The sequence below is a fragment of the Neovison vison genome, chromosome 3 (genome assembly GCF_020171115.1).
Source record: "Neovison vison isolate M4711 chromosome 3, ASM_NN_V1, whole genome shotgun sequence".
Classification (NCBI taxonomy): domain Eukaryota; kingdom Metazoa; phylum Chordata; class Mammalia; order Carnivora; family Mustelidae; genus Neogale; species Neogale vison.
The window spans coordinates 150,491,404-150,517,303 of NC_058093.1; the positions used below are offsets into that span (position 1 = coordinate 150,491,404).

General features: G+C 53.1%; 1 protein-coding gene across 4 annotated transcripts in view; it reads left to right on the forward strand.

Moving 5' to 3' along the window:
- Positions 1–22,450, forward strand: part of ST8SIA5 (ST8 alpha-N-acetyl-neuraminide alpha-2,8-sialyltransferase 5) — a 47,545-nt gene extending 25,095 nt beyond the window's left edge. For 3 of the 4 annotated variants that reach the window (XM_044240988.1, XM_044240989.1, XM_044240991.1), the window contains 6 exons: positions 6,477–6,569; positions 12,435–12,521; positions 16,149–16,293; positions 19,849–19,961; positions 20,745–20,837; positions 21,982–22,450. In XM_044240988.1, coding sequence (XP_044096923.1) covers positions 6,477–6,569; positions 12,435–12,521; positions 16,149–16,293; positions 19,849–19,961; positions 20,745–20,837; positions 21,982–22,450 — 1,000 coding nt within the window. Of the gene's footprint in view, positions 1–5,668; positions 5,726–6,476; positions 6,570–12,434; positions 12,522–16,148; positions 16,294–19,848; positions 19,962–20,744; positions 20,838–21,981 lie in introns of those variants that run through there. The other variant, XM_044240990.1, reaches the window with a different exon arrangement.
- Positions 22,451–25,900: the final 3,450 nt, after the last annotated feature.

Genomic DNA, 25,900 nt, shown 5'->3' on the forward strand with positions numbered 1-25,900 from the left:
TGGCACCTGTGACCTGCCATTGTTGACAGCTGAGCCCTTCTCGAGTCTCTCCGTTCCTGTTAGGAAGACACGGCAGTCCTTTGAATTGTCAGGCTGCACTTTGCAGACTTTGATTTCTGTGCCTGAGTGCTGATGGGTGGCGTGCTGTCTTGGGATGGCAGCTCTCCTGGCTCTGAAGTCGCACTGAGCCCCCTGACGGGGAGGGGGCTGCTCGCTGAGAACCGTTCCCCGCACCCCATAACCGTAGCTTGTCAGAATCAGGGAGAGGGAGTGTACTGCAGTGACGGAAGGACAAGGATTCTGGGCTCCTAAAAGCTCTGGGTCCCCTTTCCAGTGCCCCTCTTTACTAGCTGAATGACTTTGGGCGGGTTGCTTTACCACTTGCTATCTGAGTCTTTGGTATAAAATGGGGGAAACAATGCCTACCTCATAGGGCTGTTGGGAGGATTAAACAAGACAAAATTAAGGAATCCAGTATCAGCCTGCCAGAGACGGTTGTGCAGAGTGGGCACTGCACAAAGATACCCAGCCAACGGTCAGGCAGCTCACTCTCACTTGACAAGTCATGTGACTGCCTTGTGACTTAATTCACCCAGAGAAAAAGGTACTTTATCCTAATTTGCACAGAGGTGTCATACCCTTTCCAGGTTCCTACACAGTGTGGAATAAATAAACCATTTTGTGGTCCCCTGAGATTCTGCACGAGGTTTGAGAGGAGCCCAGGGGTGCTGATTGCTGAGCTGGGGCTGCTTCCTTGCTTGCTGGGCTGGTGGAAGCTTTTGCAGGACATTGGGACCTCCCTGGGCTCCTGTTCTCTTGAACACCATCAGCACCTGGGGAAGAAGGGCAGTGTTAGGTAGGAAGCCGAGTGCACAAACCTTATCTTGTACCGGCCAGTGGTGCCAGGGCTCAAAGTACTGTGGCCTCCAGGAAAGACCCCATGGCCCCGACAAAGCTCTGTAGGGGGTTCAGGCCAAAGGAGAGCCTGCTGAGGGGCAGGCTTGCAGAGAAAGGCTGGCAGGGATGCACATGGGGCCCTGGGCATGCTGCAATGAGGCCTTTTCCACCTGCAAACCCAAGTCTGGGGAGGAGGAGGAGGACCATTGTGGTCGCCTCTGCCATTGTCTTCTCACTTAGGGTAAGCTGTCACCCTCTGGTCAGGCAGCCAGGGCTGCCCTACCCCACCACCCCCCCTGAAGTCCCTGAGGGCACCGAGGAGGGGCAGGACAGACACAGCTTGGTGCCAGCCCCGGAGGTGGCTGCCGGAAGCCAAATGGCATCTGAGATCAGCTGGACTGCTGGGCTGACTGGCTGAGACTATTTATACCTGCGAGGTGCTAAATGTGCTGCCGGGCCCCTCCTCTCTGAGCCGGGCAGAGATCGTCTTTCGAGAACTGGAAGAAGAGACAGTGACTAACTCACCTTGAGAGGCTAATAGAGTTGAGAAGGTTGGAGAAACTGCTTTTCTCAATCTTCTAGCAGGTTAAGGGGAGCTTGAGCTGTTTCGAGGGAGAGCTAGGACTTCAATAAAAGGGCATTTATTGGTGATTTCCAATAACACGAAAATCATAACCCCATTACAGAAAACATAAAAATACAGAGAAGTATTTTAAAAATTGTTCATTGTCCCATTACTCAAAGAAACCCACCATTAGTGCCTTGTTGCGGCCCGTCCCTTTGCCCCACGCATTCACATATGTACGTCCCATTCTTTTGGGACATTCGTTTTGTAACTTGCATTTTCCACTCAGCATTGACCTGTGAGTATCTTCCCATGTTATTCCACAAAGAAACTGGAAGCCTCATTTTTGATGTCTACATAGAAGTCTGGGTCCAGGCCAAACACGGATTACCACGGCTTTTCCCAGAATGCCATGCTTGGGTGTCCCGTCAGAAGCAGAATGCGAGGGGACACTTGGCAGCCCTTGTTACAATCTCCTTTCCTTAAGTTCATTATCTTTAGACACAGGGATGGAGAAGTGCAGCCCAGAGAAGCAGAGCCCAGGCAAGAGCTATAATCTCCATTTTCAGCTGGGAAAACCAGGGCTTTTGCCCCAGGCAGGGAGTGGTTTTGATGGCTTGGCCGAGGTACCATGTAAGTGTTTTCAGGGTGGCTGGGCTTCGTTATAGTCGTGCACGGTGAGACACACCGATGTGCAAGTCACTGGCAGGAAGGAAGAGGGTTTTATAGTCATGTCCAGAAGCAGGAGGCACACCACACCAAACCCTGGGGAGCACCGGGAAGTGGGATCAGGAGCAGAGGGAGTGAAGTGGGCAAGAGCCTCTACTGTGGTTTCTGTGGAAGAAACAGGTGAGACAGGTACACAGGCCTGGGAGTCGTCAGTCTGAATGATCTCAGCGGGCTCCGGGGCCTAAGGGGCTGCCCTAGCTGTCTGGTACCTGGCCCTGGGATGATCAGGGCAGGGGGAAAGCAGCCCCTATTGGGAAGTGGTGGGGGTGGGTATGTGAGCTCTGCACTGGTTTGTTTGCATAGGAAAGGTGCTCACAGGTGGTTCCTGTCTCCAGGAATCGGCTAGCCCTGGGTGGGGCCGGTCTTCCAGGGACAACAAGGTCCAGATGTTAAAGCCTCAGAAACACAGTTTATCCATGGAGTGTGCAGCAGAGAAGTGACCAGGGACATCCCCACGTCCAAGCAGAAGCAGCATGGGCTCTATCCCGCTGGGTGGCGGGGGAGGGGGTTTACTGGTAGCAGTGGAAGGAGGATGCCAGCCTGTCCAGATGGCAGAGAAGCTTCCCTGAGGTTACTTGTGCCTGACCCAGCTCTGCCATCAGCCAGCCGCAGGGCCATAAGCGGTCACTGACTCCCTGGAGACTCTTGCCTTTTGATGGCAAGAGAAAGGAGAAAGGAAGGACCGAGCATTTCTTGGGAGCTTAGTGTGTGCCAGGCACTATCCTGGGACTTTCCCCAAATTTCTCATCAATATCTTCTCTCAGCCCTGTTACACATGAATGGCACTTTTGTGTGTGTGGATGTGACAGATGAGGAAAGTAAGGCTCATAAAAGTGATGGGCCTGGGGTGGCTTATGAGGGGCAGGGAAGGAATGTGACCCTGTTCTGAAAGCCTGTCCACTGAGTGGGCACCAAACACACAGCACGAGACCTTTTGGAATCACTGTACTGCCCAGTTCCCTGTAGGGGTAAGGTTGGGGATTGAGCAGGGAGGGAGACTGAGTGGAGTCTGGCAGCGGTGAGCAGGGAGCGCCTGATGGAGACCATGGAGGGGCTGGCTGGTCTTTGCGAGTTTCTTCCTTGTCTTTGTGGATCATCATTTTACAGTTACATTCTGGTTTGGTTTGTGAGTGGGAAACACTGAGGGGTCATATTGTGTGCTGGGTAGGCCCTTGGCTATTATTTTAAGGAGGAGAAAGCAGAGGCCCAGACAGTAAGTGATTGATCCACATCATGTAGCTGGTTTAGAGGCCTAACAAAGATGTGTCTGCAAGACTTCTAGCCCCCCAAGACCAGTGGGGTAAGTTTCTCCCAACTAACTCCTTCACCATTTGAATCTGGAGCTTTTCTTAGTAGCAGCCTGAGATCATGGCTTCAGATGACCCAGTGGATTCCAAAGGACATAGTGCCAATGGCTCTGGTTGCAAACGATGATCTTTGTGATAAGACACCAGACCTCACTTACAGTTGTGTGACTGGAAAATGATGTCAGTTACAGCCAAGGTCATGGACTTTTCTGGTGGCCTCATGCTGACCTCTTGCTCTTAATTATAGGTAGTCAAATTCATTGAGCTAGTGAAAGCAGAAGGGGATTTATTTAGGGGAAAGAATATAATATATAATAATAATAAATAGGAGAAATAATAATAAATACATATTTATATATAAATATAATATGAGGGTGCTGCTACTACTGTAGTTTATATATAATAATAAATAATATATAATAATAAATGTAATATATTTACATAAGAATATAATCATGAGGATGCTGCTACCACTGCAATTTCCAAGAGATATGCCACCTCTGCCACATTCTGCACCAGCAAAACAGTGCCTGGAGCCTGGCTATTCTTCACCGATAACACAACTCTGACTCAGTCTTATGCAAATGCTTCTGATTGGTCGAACCTAAATGGCATCCATACCCTAGTTGCAAGGGAGTCTGGGAAATGTAGTTTTCCACTTCACAGCATCTGTAGTACAAAAGGTACAGAGGTAACAAAGACAGAGAGTCCTGTCTTTGAGATATTCACAACAGTTTGGAAGGGAAAACAGATACATAAACAGACTGTTAGAATACAATGTTAGTTGTTCTAATTAAGAGACAAAGTAAGAGGGACCCCAGGAGTGAGGGTAAGAGAAAATTCTCAGAGGTAGGGGCAGTTGAGCTGGGTACTGAAGGATAAATTTGGGTTTGCCAGATGAGAAAGACAAAGGAATTCCAAAACATGGGGAAACAGGGAGAAAAAGGTGAGTATGATATTTTGGAAATCCACAATGCCTAGTTCTTATGAACTCCGCTTCATTTCTTTCACGACATGAGAACTTTAAGGAGTCAGTTTCATTTTGTCAGTAAGAGACAATTTGTTATATAAAATGCTTTAATATTTTAATGGAGCACCTGAGTGGCTCAGTTATTGGGTGTCTGCCTTTGGCTCCAGTCATGGTTCTGGGGTCCTGGGATTGAGCCCTGCATTGGGCTCCCTGCTTTACTGGAAGCCTGCTTCTCCGTCTTCCACTCCCCCTGCTAGTGTTCCCTCTCTCACTGTGTTTCTCTCTGTTAAATCAATCAATCTATCTATCTATCTATCTATCTATCTATATATCATACGCATGTATGTGTATAATCATGAGTATGATATATATATACACACACATACATATATGAGTTAAAACTACTTAAGAACAAAACTTTAACACTTAACTATTAAATTATATGAAAGTTATGAACAAATATTTTAAGACATATTTAAAGTATTAAATATGATATGATATATAGAAGTTATTTAAAATGCAGGTATTGTAAAAAGCCACTTTATTGGGTAAAATGCCTTTCTGTGTATAGAGCAGCACATCCAGGAGTTGGTACACAGAAATGAGGTGTGTGAGAACACATGGGAAATAACTGCCACCACGTGCCAGGAAGGTTTCTGGGACGTGCTGGAGGAATGACTTTATTCTAAATCCTGGGTCACGGCACACAGCGCCCAGGAGCAGCCCTGAGGCACCACTCCCACATCTGGTTCTCCAGAGCTACCTGTCCCCAGACCACTGACTCCACTTTTAGAGTGGCTTGACCCTGCAGGCTTCTCTGGTGTTGAGCTGTTCTGGGATCCGGCCCCCCAGCCTTTTCTGAGCAACCTCCAGACAGAGAGGCCACGAGGGCTGGCCCCATCCCGCCTCCATGGCTGCGTTCAGCAGTGAACTGTGCTTAATGTCTGCAGGTGCTCTTTCTTCTCTGGGCTTGCGGGAACTTCAGGTGTGAGAGGGGGCAGCTTTAAAGGTCTCCTCACCCAGTGACTGTGGGAGGCCACAGGGCCTTTTCAGGGGACACCAGCTGTCCTTACAGGTGAATGCACAAGAGCAGCCTCGAGTCAACGTGTAGGCTCATGTCCCAGCTTTGCCACCTACCATCTACGTGGCTCTGGGAGACTGCAGAGCTCATTCCAGATGCATATGCCGACTGCTTTCCTCATGGGCTAGTTCGAAAGACAGCAAGTGGGTGCACCCACGTCAAGCACTTGGTCCTAGGTAAGGGCTCAGCAAGCACTGGCTAGAATCGGCTTCTGTGTGGATTTGCAGGAGGGACCCTGAGGTGGCTCTGGCAGGCCTGGAGACAGCTGGTGTTGGGAAGGGCTTGGGCTTCCCTGTGGTGGGACCCAGACCAAGCCTGGCCCCGTCCTCCTGTTTGTGGGACCTGAGCTCCATCTCCTTAGCCTCCACTTTCTCAGCTGCCAAATGGGGAGAAAGAAGTGTCAGCCTCACCTAGTCACAGCGTGAGCTTGAGAGCTGGGTGAGCTGCTGACTAGTGGAAAAAGCAACAGATTTTCACTGTGTTTGTGTCCTGGGGGGAGGAGAAAGGGGCAGGAAAGGGCAGGACTAAAGTTGAAAGTCTGGGTCTCACCACCCCGACTCCCAGTGCTGCCTCCATCAGGCACCGATCACCGAAGCTAATGAGACCCTGCCCTGGGCATCCTCCCCCTTCCCTTCCCTTTTGCAGCCAAACCTTCTTCCGAATGTCCTGATTTGCTGAGATGAGTTCATGCCTTGTAAAGGGTTACACTCCTGCGGCAGTGGGGTGCTGGGAGTAACCAACCACCCGTGATCAAGCCAGAGGGCCCCACTGGTCCTGGGGACCCCCTATGAGGTCATCTGCTGGGGTGGGTCTGGTGTGCTCTATTAATTTGACCAGGATCGACTTGCCCCCACCAAGAGCCTCTTAGTCCCCCCAAAGTCTGCCTGGCTTCTTCATATAGTAACTTCTGTCCCTGTTGGTTCCTAGGTACTTTGAGTTTTACGAGGGCCCATTTGAATATAACTCCACAAGATGCCTGGAGCTGAGGCACGAAATCTTGGAAGTGAAGGTGCTGTCCATGTGAGTGTGGCCGGGACGGTGGGGGGGGATGGGACACGTGGGATGGGGCAGGACCGGGGGAGGGGACGTGGGATGGGGCAGGCACCCCATAGCGCGAGAATGAGATCTCCTTCCCCCGGGCCTCTGGCACTTGGAGAGCAGGGATAATTGTGCATTTTATGAAAAAAGGCCAAGTTGACAAGGTCACCTCTGATGACTCAGGGGATTCAGTCCCGGTCTCAATTACCAGGCTCCATGAGATCCTCCCTGGGCTCCTCCTGCATGGAAGCCAAAGAGAGCACAGGAGCATCTCACCCAAAATTCAGCGCTCCGAGCGGAGGGTTAAGCGGCGCCCTTTTGCTATCATCTTTCAACCTTTTATAGTCATTAAATTAATTATTTTTTAAATTATTTCAATGATACAGCATTCAAATGGTACAAAAAGGCATAGAATAAAAACCCCCATCTCACAGCCCCTCGGTTCCCCGCAGAGGCAGCACGGGTGTCCTTGTGCACTCCCCCTGGGAATCTGCTTCATCCAGCACCTGTGCACAAACACGCTTATTAGGATTTTGCTCACAAATCACAAAAAACCTGTAATTTCTGCTCCTCACCCAACAGCACAACACCCATGGCTTTTTTTACAACCTATAGGAGAAAAAGCACATTAGATGCAGCACATTTCAGTGACTGTGGGTTTCTATCACCCTCCCCTCCCACGTGGGACTGCCACAAATTCACCACCCACGGAGAGGAATGTGCCACGCCCGTTGTGATATTTGATTTGAAGTAAAATTCGTGTGTATTTGAAAACATTTCTACCTGGATGTGGAAAAGGACTATAGTTAATCTAGACTCCAGTGGCGTTGGGGGCTCTCGTGGGCCCGTGAGCCATCCCTGGGACCATGGTCCGTGGCCGACGGGCAGGAGACACCGCACCTTCTGCCATCTGACACAGTTTCTGTGTAGTGTGGGTCACAGACGGAGCATGTGCCTGGGGAGTTGTCAGACCTGGGATCTTAGCAGCTCTGCATCTTTATACAAATTACTTAATCTCTCTGAGCCTTTCCTTACCTATAGAAATTAGGACACTGTTACCCAAATTTTAAAGGTCACCGCAGAGACTAGAAGAAGTAGCGTATGTGAGGGCAGATGGCCCCTCGGTCTGCGTCCATAGTAGCACACGTAATAGGTGCTGCCTAAATGTTCATATGCCTCCCTCCCTTTTCTTCTGCTTCTGGAACCACTGCCAGCAGCAGCAGCTTTTCGGGGCTGTCTTTCAGAATCTGTATGTTTAATAGCTGCAGGAAAGCTCCCAGGATGTGTCCCCCTGGGCTTAGCTGCATTATGGTCCCGGTACCAACCGAAGGTCTCTGTACCCTCTCCAGAGGTAAACGTGGGAAGCAGGTCCCCCTCCCATCAGGCCCAGCCAGCCTGGTCCCTGCTGTCATGGAGCTCACAGCCCAGCAGGGAAATGGACATTAATACTTGTTTACCCTAGGGAGACAAGGGGATGGCAGGGAACTGGACTTGGACTGGGGCGAGGAGGGGGTTGTCAGGCAAAGCTCCTCTGAGGAAGGGATGCTGGCACTACCGTTGGAAGGGTGATAAGAGGTAAGTAGGCCAGGCAGGTTCCAAACTGAGGGAACAGTCTGTGCAAAGGCCCTGTGCCAGGAGAAAACCCGCTGTGTCCCCGGCTCTGAAGGGTCAGGGCAGCTTGAATACCAGCGTGAGAGGGGAGATGGGGCAGCCTGTTGCTGGAGGGCCAGACCAGGGCCTGACCTGATGAGGCTTTGCAGCGTGGACCAGGATTCAGATTCTGTCTTTATCCAAGGGCCTCAGGAACCCATGGAAGGCTTTAAGCAGGTGGCAGTGGGGTGTGTGTGAAGTGATCAGTGAGGAGTTGCGATTTAGTGGCAAACCAAGTGTGGCTGTCCACGCTTCAGGCACGAGTCAAATTTATCAGCTCCTAAGCAGAGACCCTTTGTCTTTTCCCGGAATTCAAAGACCTCAGGCCCTCAAAGAACTTTAGATCCCACAGCTGCAGAGGTGGGAAGCCTGAGATCGAGGTGCTGGCAGGGCTGGCTGCTGAAGCCTCTGCTTGGCTTGCCGATGGCCACGTTCTCCCTTGGCCTTCACGGTGACTTCCCTCTGTACCTGCCTGTGTCCTCATTTCCTATTCTAATAAGGACATCGGTCGTACCGGATGTGGGCCCACCCCCATGGCCTCATTTCAACTTAACCTCCTCCTTTAAGACCTTGTCTCCAAAGAGTCACATTCTGAGATCTCAGAGCTTAGGATCGCAAATAAGAGTTTTGAAGGAGAGATGATTTGGACCCTGAGAGTCCCTATCCCAGCTTCCCCTGTGCCCTGCATCACAACGTTGTGGGGTGGGGTGGGGTGAGGAATCTTCCCACAGTCGGTGTCCACCTTTGTCCCTCATCAGGGATGCATGTCTGGTGCTCTGCAAGTTAGCCTTGAACTCTTCTCTCTGCCTTGGGCCACCCGCTCTGGTTTCCTGAGCTGAGCTCCGTCCCAGCTGGTGACCCCTGGGCCCTGCACCACTCTGTCCCCCTTCACATCCCCGTAGTCCCCAGACCCTGGGAGCCTGGGCCCGGTGGCCCTGGGGCTCTGAGAGGAAAGGCAGAGGCTGTTTGTGGGGCACGGGCATGAGGCTGTGCCTCCTTTCCTGGGTCAGCAAGCTGAGGTTCAGTGGGACCCCCAGGGCTGACATCAGAGAGCCCGGAGACCAGCCTCGGACTCGAATGGTCCTAGCACCATCCGGGTACCTGCGGGCCTCACTGGCCCGCGGCCATGCGCGCTGCTCCAGTGGAGACTCTGAGTCATCGGAGGAAGGTTAAGTCACCATATGGGCGTGGAGGGGGCTGCACGGCTGGGCTGGGAGGCCCTTAAGGCGTAAGAATGACAGCTGGCATTCAGAGGCAACAGGGAGGGGTGGGATTCGTCTGGGAATAATTCTGGTCCAAAATTGCTCCAAACGCGGTAGAAACCAGTCAGCCGGCAAATTCCCACATGGAGAAGGCCTCAGTCCCGACGATGGCAGAAGCAGGAGGAGTCACTCTGTGGTGATGTATTATGATGTGCATCGTCACTAATACTTGTACAAATTATTTGTTTGAATATAGTCATTCTAGAGCCTCTTGGGTTTTGAGCCTGTTCCCACCCAGTGGGGCTGGTGCTTGGGGTGTCACCCCAGGCCCTCTCCTGCTGTTCTGTGGGTTGTGGAAAGCAGGGGAGGGAAGCCATGGGGGAGGCAGGGTGGGCAGTGTAATGCCTCTCTTCCAATGTCACATGAGACAGAGGGGCGGGCTGCAGTGAGAGGTTTGTGGAAGCCAGAAAGAAGGCATCAGCCTGGAAAGAAGAGGGGTTCCTTCCAACTCCTTAAAGTTTTCAACTAAGATCCTGCCCCAGTGTGTTTGTACTCACTTTTCTCTTTGCCTGGACTGCTCCTTCCCCAGGTGTTTGCATGGCTCCCTCCTAATCATTTCAGTTCTTTGTGCCAAGTTCACCTCTTCAGGGAAGCCCTCCCTGACCAGCCCTTCTGAAACAGTCACTTTTTGCTTCATTTTTCTTCAGAGCCCTTGCCTCTTCCGGACATGGCATTATTATCTGTTTTCTTTCTCTCAGTTGGGGTAAGAACCCTTGAGCTGAGATCTGCCCCTTGAGCCCATTCTTAAGCGTATAATCCAGTATTGTTAAATGTCGCACTAAGTTGTACAGCAGATTTCTAGCCCTTGTTCACCTCATCAACCTGAAGCTCTAGACCCGTGGGGAGGCAGGCAGCTCACCCTTTCTCCTTCCCAAAGCCTCCAGCAACCACCATTCTACTTCCTGTTTCTCGGAGATCGGCTGCGTAGATGCTCCATGGGCAGACTCACGCCATGTACATCGTTCCATGACTGCCTTATGGCACGCGGCACGAGGTCCGCTGCCTTCGTCCAGCTTGTCACCTGAGGCAGATTTCCTGCCTGTGAAAGGCTGAAGAATATTCCGTTGTGTGTCTGTAACACGTTCTTTTTACACATCGGGGGACATTCAGCTGGTTTCCATTCCCTGCTTACTACCAAGTAGTCCCACCGTGAATAGGGAGCGTCCTGAGCTCTTTCCCATCCTGACAGCAAGTCCTATGGATATAGACACAGACGTGGAGCTGATGGGTCATATGGTAGCTCTATTTTTAATTTTTGGAGGAACTTCCATGCTGCCTCCCGTGCTGGCTGTACCAGTATGCGTTCCCACCAACACTGTACCAGGCTTCCCTTTTCTCCACGTCCCACCAGCGCTGGCGATCTTTTTTTGTTTTCTCACTGTTAGCCATCCTAACAGGTGTGAGGGAATGGCTCGTTGCGCTTTCGATTAGCCTTTCCCTGATGGTGAGTGATATTGAACACCTTCTCGTGTGCCTGTTGGCCGTCTGGATGTCTTCTTTGGAAAAATGTCTGTTGAAGTCTTCTGCCCATCTTAAAATCGGTTTATTTGGTTTTATGTTATTGAATTGTTAAGAGCCCCTTATCTATTTTGGATTTTAACCCCATATCAGATACATGGTCTGCAAATACTTTCTGCCGTTCTTTACGTTGACTTTTCGCTCTGCCGTGGTCCTTTGCTGTAGTCTGACGCAGTCTTGCTTTTGTCTTTTGCGCTCCTGTTGTCATATGCATGCATACCTATTTTCCATTTGCCTCCTTTCCAGTATTTAAAGTCCATGGGAACAGGGAGCAGTTTTGTTTCCTGCTCTAGCCCCAGTTCCTGCCATATAGAGGAGTTCAACCAATAATTGCAGACTCTATTTGAACTCAGACTTATGGCTTCATTCACTAATTTATTGATATGCTCAGTGCCTATGTCCCACACATCCGCCATGTGCCTTACTACTGGATTTATGGGGGTAAACTCAGGCACCACCCCCTGCCCCTGCAGTATTTACTTTCTTGTGAGAAAGATCAGGAGTGGGTAGGAATGGGTTATGGGTTTTACAAAAGGGGAAATCCAGGGGTTGGTGAGTGAGCGTTATCAAGGTGGTGCTGGTTGACCATAGAAATAGCTTACCTGTCTCGGGGAATTTCTGTGCACACTTCCCATGCCTAGCTCTTTATTGCATCACTTTATTTAATAATCTTAACAAATCTGGGACTGTGAGTGATAATTATTATTATGTTCATTATAAAGATGAAGCTCTGAGAGGTCAATTATCTGTCTGAGGTCCCATAGTTAGGAGGTATCTGAACTTGGTCTGGGGCCCAGCTCCTCCTCTGGCTCCGAAATCCATGCACTTGGCCGCTCTCCTATATGACTCTCCTGCAGTCACCCTTCTCCGCACCAGTCATGTGTGCATTGCATCTGTGGGGGAGGTTTGCCCTTTTGGGGAGCAACTGTTTCCCCTCCAGCTAAACACAGGGGACCCAGCTCTGCAGAATGAGCCTGGTTTTTACTTTACACCGAAGTGAGTATTTGCCCTATTTTGTGAACCAAAGACCTCTTCAGGCAGCCAATGAAAGCTTCAGATTCTCCCCCAAGATAGCACATGGGCAGACAGACTGGAGATTTTGTCTATAATTGGGAGCATTACTGAATTTCCCTAAGATTGGTGGCTCTGTGGACGAAGTTGGTGTTGAGGCTGCCGGCTTGGCGTTTGCTGGTTTGAAGGTGGCAGGCGGGCTTGCGGGAGAGCAGTTGGCTCTGTCTAGGAATGAGCAGGACCCCAGATGCCAGGGCATCCAGCATACCCCAAATAAGAAAACACAGCTCAAGTAAAGGTCCACACCAGGATTTGGCACCTGGGGAGCAGGAAGGGAGGCTTGGGGATGCTGACACTCTGTCCAGCCTGGCCCTTATTTGTGCTCTTCTGTCCTCCACTCCCCAAGGGTGAAGCAGTCGGAGCTGTTCGACAGATGGAAGAGCCTGCAGATGTGCAGATGGGCGATGAATATCTCGGAAGCCAACCAGTTCAAGTATCTGTGATTTGTCTGCCCTTCCCAGCCCTTCCGCGGGTGCCCTACTCCTTCTGCAGCCCCGTCCCTCAGGGCCCCACCCTGGGCTCATCTTCCCCAGAGCTGGCCCCGGCTGGGCTTTGGGATCTGGGCCATGGGGAGGTTCTGACTCCATGCCCAGGCTGAGGTGGGCACCTTGCTGGCTGCTGTCCCCCACATGACGGCCCTTGGGCCCCACAGCAGCCTCAGAGCTGTTGTCTCCTGACAGCCCATCACAGAACCCTGCTGGGCTCCTTGGCCCGAGGCCTGCTGCAGATTCGTCTCTTTTCTAACCCAAAGCAATAGATTATCAGCTCCCAGAGAGGCGAGAGCCCTAGCTTAAGGTTCTCCTCTCCAGGGGAGCTAAGCAGCTGGCTGATGTCCACAAATTCCTTTTGATCTTAGGGTTCTCTCCTTCGCTGAACTTCTGGGAGCTCAAGGTATTGTTTCATTGCAGACAGAGCTCACGGAATGGAATTGGGGGGAGCTGAGGAACGTGGGCAGGAACCAGTTGCGGGCAAGTCAGGCGGCAGTTCCCACGTTCCCAGGAGCCATGGGCTCGCGGCCCATCTACCTGGGAGGCTTCAAGAAGCAAATGACACTCAGCATTTTGTCTTTAATTTAAAAGTCATTTGTTTCAGTTTGCCGCCATTCTAGGCCCTGTCTAGAGACCGAGTTGTAGTTTTAAGTGGCACGTTTTTAGACATGTGGATATTTAACGTGGTAATCCCTGAAGAGCAGATGCCGGCAGCCACTCCCCAGAGGTCTCAGTGAGACTGTGGGTTCCTCTCCGAGGCCGTGTAGGTGTTTTTGCTGACCCCTTCCCTCCCCCCACGCTCCCCATCATAAAAGTCAAACATGAACTTCAGCCCAATGCTGGGAGGAGGGAATGGGTCCAAGACCTGTGCAGCATGTGCCCCCCCACCAAATCTGCCACTTAGAAAGGAGTGCCACAGTGGGCACTTCACTGGCCAGGCAGCTCATCAACACCCTGCCTAGCGGAGGTCAGGGAGATGTGAAAGGGTGTCTTCCTGGCTGAGAGCTGAGTGCAGCACAGAAGACTCCTTGGTGGGATCCTCATGTCTAAGGAAATAATGAAACAACAGGAAGATGATTGACAGGAGAAAAACAAGGATCCCTTCAGCAGGGATCAGTCAGCAGGATCCCGGGGAGAGGCTCCAGGGGAGCCCACACCCTTCTGGGGGTGGGCATGGGGAAGTAGTTTCAGGTGTGGGGAAGGGAGAGGCCATCGGGCCTTGCTAGGCTCTAAATGGAAAAACTTCAAGGCCGGTGGGTTGCCTGCCTTTGCTCTTGTCACAAGCTCATTGAATCATGATGCGATTGTTCACTTAGATTTGTAAGAGCCTAGCACAGTGAAATGTGCAGCTTGGGAGGGGTGTGCTAGAAGATGGACATGAGCTTTCCAGTTGTAGGAGAGGGGTCCTATGACTGAGGCCTTCCCCTACCCTACTGCCTACAAATAGATGCATTGGACTTCTGGTTTATGTATCAGTCACTTGTGAGCTTGGTTAATGGGAGTCAGTCTCCCCCTCACTTCTCCCTCAATGAAGTACTCTCCAGCAGCCTGACAAGACTGAGTTTCTAGACCAGCAAAACTAAATACTGACCTATGGCCTCCACCTGGCCAGTCATCTGGCCCCCAGTCTGGGAGGCCTTAGTCACATTCTGAAACTCAACACTGTACAGTAAAGTCCTTCTCTGTGACCAGCAGCCTGCTGAGCTCCCCAGTGAAATCCTTGCAAGAGAGAAAGTCATAAAAAATAATTTTATAACCTTCCTGGCTTTGGCAACCTACAGTCACAGAATTACAGAGGGTCAGAGGTGGAAGGGCCAAGGCTGAATTCTTTTTTTTTTTTTTTAAGATTTTATTTATTATTTGTCAGAGAAAGACACACAGAGAGAGAGGGAACACAAGCAGGAGGAGTGGGAGAGGGAGAAGCAGGTTCCCCACTGAGCAGGGAACCCAATGCAGGGCTCGATCCCAGGACCCTGGGATCATGAGCTGAACCAAAGATAGACGCTTAACGACTAAGTCACCCAGGTGCCCCACAAGGCTGTATTCTATAGACAGGCTGATGTCCAGTCTGGGGAAGACCCCTGCCCCGGGCCCCACTGCTGGTGGGAGCAGAGCAGAAACTAGAACCCAAGCCTCTTGACAGTGGCGTGGCAACCCCATGTTTCCATCCCAGACCTTGAGGGGAAGCTTCCAGAAAGTTCTCCCTCAAACATTGTTGGTGGTCATCATCCCGGCTCCTTGGGGAAGGTGTCCCATCCCTCCTGGGGCCACCTAGGTGCTGCATGGGACCGTACCTAGAGCTAGTGCTGGGGGGAGGAGGCCAGTGTGGACACGGCACCTCACTGTTGCTTCCGGAGGAAATGGAGCCCCATGTGAGAGAGCAGCAGCTGGCCTGCTCCGTTAGGTCTAGCCCTTGGGCAGCCAGTGGGGAGAGCTTTGTGCTCCCAGGGCAGGGGAGCGGAGGGTCCAGGATTGGACCCCTCACCAGGCCTTGGAGAGGGAGTGACCAGGGGGAGCACTGGCTGCGGCCAGAGGGATGACAGATGACTCCACCCTCTCCGGCCAGGCCGGCTCCCGGTCGGCCTCAGCAGCCACCTTCTCCCTAGGAGCCTTTATTTTTTTATTTTTCAGTTTTGTGACACCTGCTTGCATCATCTGAGCTTTACATCTTCTGTAGCTTGTTTGTTTGTTTGTTTGTTTGTTTTTGTGAGTGAAAGCCAGGGGGCATCTATTTATTTATTTATTTATTATTCACATTTTATTTATTATTTATTTATTTTTATTATTTACTTATTTATTATTTATTTTTAGAAACAGTGAACTCCTGAGAACCTGTTTTGGAAGTCAGTCAGACTCCTCTCTCCACAGGAAGTGGCCCCGCACCAGCCCACCAGCCCTCTGTCTGACCGCGCCGCCCCCCTTCCTAAGACACTTTCTAAATGATTGAAATTGATCATTTTGTCTTGGGTTTCTGCCCCCATGAGACGGGGTAAATGCCTTGTTTACAGTCTGATCGGGGCCAGGGGCCCGAGGATGAGCTCGGTACGCCCAGATTTCCATCGAGGCTGGAGAAACAGCATTTCCAGCGAGTAGCAGAAGGCCCAGTGGACCTTGACGAGCGCCTGAGTGAGGCGTGACTCAGCCCAGGGCTGGCCAGCAGCTGGCTGTCCACACTCGTGTGACTAACACCAGGCAGGGTCCACTGGCAGGGTCCCCGCCATCAAGGGGCTTTGGTTCGGGTGGGGAGAGAGACTGTAGGTGATGAAGTGGGTGGTATCCGGTCTGTGCTCCAGGTCTTCGGAGGCCAGTGAGGTCGGTGGGGTGGGCAGCCGGGAGCTCTCAGGGAGTAAGGCCAGCATGAGGAGAGGAGGAAAGGCCCAGGCATTGGGAGGCGTGTCGAAGGCAGGGGAACAGCGTGAGCAGAGGTGTGGGGAGGGGGGTGAGTGCGGGAAGGTGTGGGTGGGTCCTTCCTGGCCACCTTGAGGGGCCTCAGTTCCATGACCCCCCGTTTTCCAGAGGCTTGGCTCTGCCCCGTGTCACCTGTCTCTCCCGCTCTGTCTCCTGCCTGGCAGGTCCACTCTGTCCAGGTGCTGCAATGCGCCCTCCTTCCTCTTCACCACCCAGAAGAACACTCCCCTGGGAACAAAGCTCAAGTACGAAGTGGACACCAGCGGCATCTACCACATCAACCAGGAGATCTTCCGCATGTTTCCCAAGGTGCCGCTTTGGGCAGGGCCGCCTGGGCAGGGCAAAGGGGCGACCCCACGCAGCCGTAAGTGGCTCTGCCCACGGGGTATGGCATCCATCTTCTGGGCCCTCTGCACCCACTGTCCTGGCTCTGGTGGGCTTGGTAGACCATCTGAGTACGGTGAATGCCAACAGGCTACTCTTTGAGTGACTCAGGCAAGAGAGTGCTTGTTAAATTTTGGTTATTGCCTTGCTTGCCGAGGATAGCCTGAAGTTATCTGGGAGGGTAATTAAGCATTTGTCCCCCACAAGAGGCAGAAGCAGGAGCAAAAACGTTCATGCAAAGGTTGTGTGCCCAAGAAATCACAGCCCAGTAGAAAGCAAAGCAAGAAAGACTGATCTCACGTTGGCTGACCTTGGGCATTTATGGTATCTTCCAAGGTCTCAGTCTCCCTGTCCCTGGGCTAGGAATAGGTGTGGCAGAAAAATCTCACTTAAACAAGGTAGATGTTAATTGTTCTCCTTTCCATAAAAGAAATCTGGATGTAGGCTGTTCTTCAAAGCTAGGACAGTGACTCCCTGGTCAGCGGGGGGACCCCAGGGTAAGTGATCCCCCTGCATGAATGGAATGTGTCACTGAAGGCTCGACATATGCACTCTGTTGGGGCCTGACCACGGCCTCAGACTCTCCGAGCAGGGGCCCTGTAACCTGCATTTTCAGTTCATGCTGATGGTTACCCTCTAAAGAGGAGGAAGATTTCGCTGGATGTCTATATAAGCACCTCCTGGAGAGATCTGGGTCCAGAGCAGGACTTAGTGGGTCCAGAGTGTAGACATGCTGAATGGGGGCATATTCAGGTCTTTCCAGATGGAATCTGAAGGTCTGGGCTGCCCTGCTTCCACAGAAGGGCTCATGAAACCACAGCCAGGGCTCCCTGCGTTCTGGTGCTTGCAGAGGGCACAGATAACATTGGGCCTTGTGGGGGCAGCGGTGGTGGAGGAGTTGGAGGAGGGGACATGTCACACAGACTTTCCCCCATCACAGCGCCGGAGGACGATGGATACAAGCCACCTTTACGAGGTGGGTCTTGCGAGGCCCGGGACAGGAGGCGGGGGACAGCAGGTGGATTTGTTTCTCCTGCGGGCGGTTACGACATACGGGTCCGTGGAGGGCCATGGTTTGGACTGCCGAGTCCCGGGGAATTAGAGCAGGGCTGCCAAACGCTCTCTGGAAAGGGCCAGAGAGTAAACATTTTAAGCTTTGCCGGCCATATGTTCTCTGTCACCGCTGTTCTCCTTTATGGCAGCAGCAGAAAGCCCCCACAGACCTTCATAAGCCAACGAGCATGGCTGGGTTTCAGGAACACTCTAGCTCCTATTAGGCACTGAAATGGGAACTTCATCTAATTTTTACACGTCCCAAATCTTCTTGTTTTGATTCCCCCCCACCAACCACTTACAAAGATAAAATCCACGCTTAGTTTGCGGGGTATACAGAAACAGGCAGGTCTGACGTGGCCCACCGGCCATAATGAACCCCTCTCCCTCCCAGATTCAGAGCCTGTGATATAGCAGTATTGCCTCAGGGTAAGTCTTTCTTCGGGTTTGTATAAAATACAGCTTCTCGGGCTCCTACCCCCGCCCTGGGGATTCTGATTCCATGGTTCTGGGATGGAGCCCAGGAATTTCTATTTTCAGAAAGTACTCCAGGTTGTTTTTGATGTACAGAAGTTTGGGAAGCACTGACATAGAACATAAAGGTCTCTATCTCTCCAAAGATAACTTTGGTTTTTTTCCTTTCCCTGGTAGAAGTCAAACCGTGCAGTTTCCCCCACTGGCTCTGAGATACCCTTGTTCCCCCTCTTGGCTTCTGGGTCCGTCTCTCCAGGGAAAATGGGCCTGGCAGGAAAGCTTCCCACAGACGGATGCAGCCTCTCCTGCAGACCTAGACTCCTTCCTGGTCCACTGTGGTGTGATTTTCCATGACCCCACCTGACAGCGGGCCCCACCGGAAGCCCAAGGTGCCGCTAGGCTGGCCAGCTGCGAGCGTGCTAGTGGGGGAGCTGCCCTGCAGGTTCCGGGGCACGGGGGAGCTTTGGGGCTTCGTGACAGTGATAGGAGCCTGGTCCCCGTGCAGAGAGACCTCTGGGTCAAGCACCGCACTGGGAAGGCTTTTCATTTACACCAGTGGTTTTTAACCATGGGGGACCCTTGGCAGTGTTTGGAGACAGTTTGTTTGTCAAGATGGGGAGATACCCTTGATCTCTAAGGGGAGAGGCCAGGGATGCTGCTAAACATTTTGCAGCTCCAGGTCAGTCCCCCACAACGAGGAATGATCTGGTTCCAAATGTCAACAAGCACCAAGTTGAGACACTCTGCTCTACACCATCGCATTGAAAAGCGTGACACTTGCATGTTATTATCCGAATTTTCAGATGGAAAATCTGAGTTCCTGAGAACTCAGAACACTTGTCCATAGCTCCTTCGTCTCATGCTGGGGCAAAATCAGGGCTGGCCTTGGGGCTTTTGCCTCAGGTACCCAATCCTGGCTGGCCCTAGACTTTCCTGGTTTGACCCAAGCAAATTCCTGTATTGCATGCAAAGCTCCCCGGTCGTGGGCAAGCCGGGGTGGTTGGTCACCCTACCCTTGACTCTGGCTCTGTGCTTCTGTCTGTGCCATGCGTGTGGCTGCTGGGCTCCGTCTGGCTCTGGTTGCCCAGGAGGGGTTTATGACCTAGAGCAGGGACGTGACAGAACCAGGACACTTTACCATCAGGCCAGCCAACGTTTGCTTTTTCCTGCCAGCTTGTCTGTGGTCCCCTGGAGGGCGTGTCCATGGAGCTGTTGTGGGCAGCCAGAGCCCAGACCAAAGTAACCCCAGCCGTCAGGGCATGACAAGGTCAAATTGCTGTGAGATCGTTACTCCCAGGGCTCCTGAGAGTGCCACTGTCACTCGGGGTGAGACCCAGGCTCTCCCGCACTCAGAGCCCTTTTTCTGCTGAGCTTTGATGTTCTAGGCCCTTACTGCTTCCCGGTGGTGGCCTTGCTTCCTCAGTCCTTGATCTCTAGTCCCTGCTGCTGCCAAGTCCTGGCATCGGTCCCAGTCTCTTTGTGTCCCAGGCTTGCGTCCTCCCTGTATACCTGGCCCTGAGCTGAAAGGGGTGAGGGTCGGGTTTAGGCCCCTGTCCCTGTCTCTGCTGCTGTCATTCCCCAGCAACATCTGCATAAACCAATAAAATATGCATCCGGGAAGTCCTACAGAAGATGAACTTCCAAACATCGGGAAAACCAAAAGCAAGCAGGGCTGGCCATCACCTGTACTTTCTTTCGGGAAACCTGAGGCATCCCAGGGCTGGTTGAAAAGGCAGTGGAGACCTGGCTTCTCCTCTAGCTTATTTGTAATTGCCAGGGGGCCTGGGAACAAGCGTCCTGACCTCTCTTCTCATCTGCAAAGTGTGATAATCACTTTCCCCCCGTAGTCGCTGCCAGGCTGGCTGGGCACGCGGCCATGGGTACAGGGGTGAGGGCAGTGGGGGAAGGCAGGCAGGGTGTCGCCTCTGACAGCTGTGCACCTGTCTCCCCCAGGACATGCCCTACTACCGGTCTCAGTTTAAGAAGTGTGCCGTGGTGGGCAATGGGGGGATCCTGAAGAACAGCCGCTGTGGGAGGGAGATCAATAGCGCCGACTTCGTCTTCCGGTAAGAGAATCCCCCTGGCTCTGCACCTGCTACCGGCTTGGTGCTCCCACTCTCTGTTCTTTCCTCTGTTGGCGCCCAGCCCCGTGCCCTCATGCTGTCCTTCAGCGGATCGGTCCCTGCTCCCCACTCCTGCACACCATTACAGTCTACCTTCTCCAGCCCTGTCGCTCAGGGCCAATGGCTGAAACTCAGGGCCTCAGTCTCCATATCTGCAGAATGGGAGGCGCCTGAAGAGCCTGGCAGGTGTGAGGATACTGAACACTCCCGGGGGCTGGGCAGATCTGCTGGACAGGCCATCCTCGCGGCTACCTCCCTGAGTTCTGTCTTCCAAAAGCAGTGCTTGGAACCCGTGCAGCCTTGTGGCTGACACCAGTGTTGGCTTTGCCCTGGCTTTAAGCTGGAGACTGGTCCTTGTATTTTCTCCTTCCTTAGCTAGAGCCCTCTCATCTCTGTGGTGATTCTCACTTTAGGATCAAGAAGATGGGTTGAAAATAAAGCTTAAAGCAAAGGGACTGGGATTGAGGCTCTAGTGGGGTCTCATGGGTCAGGGATCTATAATCACGATGCTGTTCAGAGTGGGAGGGGGAAGGAGTTGAACTTTCCCCTCTATGCACAGGCTACCAAGATTCCAGCCTGCTGGCCGCCTGGGCACTGCTCTGCCCAGGCACTGCTCTGCCTGTGGGAGCACCATCTTGCCTTCCCCACAGCCTCGCACTGCCCGCGCTCCAGCTCCCTCTGGAAGGAGTGAGCGAGCACAGCCAGTCTGCCTTGTGTCTTCTGCAGGTGCAACCTACCCCCCATCTCGGAGAAGTACACTATGGATGTGGGCGTGAAGACGGACGTGGTCACTGTGAACCCCAGCATCATCACAGAGAGGTCAGTGAACCTCCTCCAGACTCCTGCTGCCCAGTAGAGTAGCCGTGAGCCATGACCACTGGACATGTGACATCCAGATGGACAGGTGCTGTCTGTAGCAGGAGACACACACCTGATTTCAAAGGCTTACCATGCAAAAGATGATGGGCCACAGTTCCTCAATTGTTTATATTGATTTCATGTTGAAATAGTAGTATTTTGGGTCTATCGAGTTAAAGAAAACACTGCAAGCATTCAATAGGATAGGACCAAAATTAATTCACCCATGTCTTTCTGCTTATTTAAATGTGATCCTTAGAACATTGAAAATTCCATATGTGACCTATATTATATTTCCCCCTGGACAGCACTGGTCCAGACAGGCTTCACCTGGAAAGGCCATAAAGCTTTCCAGTGTGTGATGGGGGGCAGGAAGCTTCCTAAGCTGGTGTGTCCAGGCAGCTCTGGGAAGAAGCCTCAGGTGAAGATTTCAGCCCCCACCGAGTGCCCCTCCTGGGCTCTGTCTGTGTGGGAGGCCTGGGGGAAGGGGGTTAAGGGGTTAAAACTCCAGCAGGGACACAGTCCCACCTTCCAGGTCAGTCTAGGAGCAAGAAGGGGGACAGCCAGAGACCAGAGGATGGGGAACTGGTAAATCGGGTCAGACGCCCAAGGTCACTTACAGAGTCAGCAACGTGAGGGAGCACTGGAGAGGAGGGATATGAGCCCACGGGAGGACACTTTAAGGTGAAGGAGGAGGTGAGGGAGGGGCTTTGGGGGAGGAGAGAAAGAGGTGGCAGGCAGACTTTTTCCCTATACTTCATTGGGGACCTTGGGAAAAAAAGTACAGACGAATGGCCCGAGGAGCCTTCACTTCCTTACTCCTTCCCCACCAAGGCCACCCTGGGACGCCCTCATCCCTGGGGGTGAAGCACAGCTGTCCCCACACTGCTGTCCCTCTGGGTCCACTTACACAAAATAGCCGTCCCCGAGAAAGGCAGGGCATTCATCTTGGGCGGTGAAGGAAATGATGGGGAATAGCAGGGTGCACTTGAGTCCCCCACGGCCTCCAAAGAGGTCAGGGGGTGCCGGGTGGGGGCAGCGGGGACTCCGGGGGGCACAGGCCTGGGGAGTGGGCTGCCGACCCTCTTGCTCTGGCCCCGCCCAGGTTCCACAAGCTGGAGAAGTGGCGGCGGCCCTTCTACCGGGTGCTGCAGGTGTACGAGAACGCGTCGGTGCTGCTGCCCGCCTTCTACAACACGCGCAACACGGATGTGTCCATCCGCGTCAAGTACGTGCTGGACGACTTCGAGTCGCCGCAGGCCGTGTACTACTTCCACCCGCAGTACCTGGTCAACGTGTCGCGCTACTGGCTCAGCCTGGGGGTGCGCGCCAAGCGCATCAGCACCGGCCTCATCCTGGCCACGGCCGCCCTCGAGCTCTGCGAGGAGGTGCACCTGTTTGGCTTCTGGGCTTTCCCCATGAACCCCTCGGGCCTCTACATCACCCACCACTACTATGACAACGTCAAGCCCCGCCCCGGCTTCCACGCCATGCCCTCCGAGATCTTCAACTTCCTGCACCTGCACAGCCGAGGCATCCTGCGCGTGCACACGGGCACCTGCTCCTGCTGCTGAGGGCAGCGCGGGTCGGCCGGCCGGCCACCCGGCGAGCAGAAGCACGCACCTCCTTTCCCTTCTGCGCCGGCTGCTACTGGGGGCGCCTGGCAGTCAGGCGGTCACTACCTCCGGCGTTTGACTTCCTGCGTGGGTGGTGTGGACCCGGAGGCAGGGCTGGGGGTTCCCCCCATGGAGCAGAGCTGGCTGTGTGCTAAGCTCCTTGGCCTCCGCCGGGGGGACCGTGTCCCTACCCTGCCCACGGGGAGCATGCTGCCGAGCCACACCCGGAGATGGGGGGCCTGGGGGATTGCAAGTGAATAAAGCACATTTGCACTCAATTTTAGCATTCGGAAGAGCACACACTGCAGTGGCCTTGTCGCAGCTAAAGGAAGGCCCCCCAGGCTGAAACGAGGGAGACTGGACACTAGAGCACCATCAAGATTTAACTCACTTTTGGCTTCCAGGGTTTTATCCTATGGCTTCAGCCGTGAACTGCTATCTCGAATCTCAGAGCTTACCGATCAATCCAGCAGCCAGACCTTCCCGTGAAGATAGAGAGGCACAGGGAGGTCCAGCATCTTAACCACGGTCACTCCAACGGATTGGAGTCTCTCAAGCGACACCGTGAGATCTAAGGCAAGCCCCATGTCTTAGCATCTCCGCTGCGACACCATGAGCTGGGAGCGGCGCTCTTTCATGCACGTCCTCAGGCGCACACACAGTCCCGGCCCCTCCCGGTCCCATCCTGTGCGCGATCTTCCCATGAGAAGGACCAGCCATTCGCACGAAGGTCTTCAAACCAATGGTATTGACTCAACCTGTGCTTCTCAATCTGCTTCCTCTCCTGTCTCCTTATTTTCAGCTCCGTTTTAACGAGGAGTTATTTATAAGATCCCTTCCTCTTTCTGCTCCGGAATCCTGCTACGTTGTGTTCCTGGCCTGGAACTGTAGGCTCCGGGCTGGAAAGCACAGAGACGGAAGCGATGAGCTTTGCAGATGGAAGTACGTCATGGCCTCTGACACCAGCATCACTGAGGGGCCCACGGGGAAGGCAGAACTTCCACATCACACAGCCTGGCCTTCGCACACATGGACCCACAGAGCCTGTGCTTTGGAAGGTCAACTGGGCCTGGGCCGAAAGGGGTTAACATGGCACTTCACTTGTGAAGTTCATTCCTTCTGCTTTCCCCATGGTGTTTCCGCCATCAGTGTGGTCCCACCTAAGAGACACCCCTGGTGACTTGCTTTAGGACCTAGCTTCACGGACTCGTGCTGTGTTAGTTCTGGAGGGACTTCAGGCCCCTTCCTCCCACTCTCCCCTCCCTCCTTTTTCCAGAAGCCTATTTTGCTTGGGTCTGGGGGTGGGCTTGGGAAGACAGGGTGACGAATAAAGGCAGAGTCGCTTTCTTCTAGGGATGGTGGGCAGACCATACACAGACCCCAGCCCAGTCTGCTAGGTGCCCCGAGGAGGGCGGGGAGCTGTGGAGTCTCAGCAGGGAGGGGGACCTGCCATCCGATGACTGTCTTTTATAGGAAAAGCATCAGGTCCTGCCAGGGCACACGCGGGCTCAGCTCCAGGCTCCCGGTCCAGGGCTCTGTCCTTGACAAAACCACTTCTGTTTCGTGTGGGTGGATGGCTATGGAGTGCACACTCCGTGCACAGCACTGTTCTAGATGGGACCTTCCACCTTTGTTCTGAGCCCTGGTCCTGACTTGGGCAGTCCTCACGCTGTTCGTCTGTAGAGCACGGAAGCAGCCAGCAGGACAACGTAGACCCTAGTGGACCATAAGCTCGGAAAAACCGTGCGAGGGCAGTGGGTGACTAGGCTTTCTTGGGCTCTGCCTGTTCCTCCCAAGGAAGGTACTTCTGGGGAAGGTTCCGGTTGGCTGAGCTTTCCGGCCTCGTATTTGTGGTTAATGGAGCTCAGCTCTTGAGACCATGGCATGTCAGGACAGTGAGGCTCCTAAAGACCATTTTGTCCCATTTAACGAAACAGGCCTAGAATGGGAACATGGCCTGGGTCAAATTGTGTCTGGGACTCTACGGAATGTTTGCTCTGGACAGAGCCCCCTGACTAACACGTCTGTTCCAGGGAGGGCTGTGTTGGGGGCAGGAGCTATGGCAAATCAGGCATCAGGGTTCCCACTGCCTGAGGGTGCCCACGGGTTGGCGTCTGCCCCAGCAGGGCCCTCGTAGGAGCTGGGGATGAAACGCCATGATCTACCCCACAGGGGAATCATGGTCTCATTTCTGTATGTGGGTCCTAGGGCAAGTCTCTTTCCTCCCCACAGATCTGTTTCCTCATCTCTGCAACTAGAGCCTTGGGAAAGATCGCTAGGGTCTTTACAACCTCTCATGGTTTTTTTTTTTTTTTTGAGCTATTCCTGATATAGGGCTCTGAGCCCCAAGTAATATTTATTATTATAACAACTAACATGTAGTGTGCTCCCATTCTGTGTCAGACCCAGCACGGAGCACCTTCTTTGCAATTATCTCTTGTGGTCACAAGACCCCTTTAGGTAAGAAGGCTCCCATGGGACCAGTGAGGAGCGCCTGTGCCCCGACCTGTCTTAGCCGCTTCTTGGCCAGTGTCGCAAGGGCTGGAACAAGAAGGATCCTGGTGGAGGTGCCATTGCAGGGCAGTACGGGGCCCTGCTCTGGGGACAAATGCTCTGGGAGACTGTCATGGGTCCAGGAGGTCGTCTCTGCTTGGAGATGTCCCCCACTACCAGGCACCTTGGCAGCACTCAGCCGTCCATGGTCCAATGGGTGCCATCTGGGCACTGGAGGGAGGTGAGGTCATCTCGGCATCTTATAGGTGAGGAGAGCTGCCCAGAAAGAGTACCCGGTAAGTGACAGCATGTTGAGTGACTTGCCCAGGGCCCCATGGCCAGCCAGTGCCTCAGGTGGGACTCACCCAGTGTCCCGACTTCCAGGCCACACTGATTCTCCTGCAGTCCATGTTTGTGGGGAAAACTTTGTTTCCAAAGGCTCACTGTTTCCTGGGCATTGACTCAGGATGCCCCCACCGTGTTGCTTGCAGCCCCGACACCATCCCATGGTGCAGTGCAGACTACCAGTTAAATTCTTATTTAAGGGAAATCGATTCCCCACAAATAAAACAACCGTCATGTCTTCTTTGTGCTCAACCCACTGCTCCGGGGTTGAGAAGCAGCAAAAACAAGTAAATGACTCAGTGCTTAGCCAAGCAGAAGGGAAGGTGGCTCAAGGTCAGAGGCAGCCTTTGAGGCTTCACAGTGCTGCCGAGGCAACTTTGCCCGCTAATCACCTGCTGCTGCAGAAAGCAGAGAGCCTGCGGGTCCTCCCCTCTGCCCAGTGGGGTAGGGGGCTGGGGACACACCGCCTGCCAGGTGAGGGAGAGCACAGGGCTGGTTTCAGCCAGGCCTTCAAGGAGGAATTACAGAGCACTCACTTTGTGCCAGGACATTGCCTCGGTGCCGGGGACC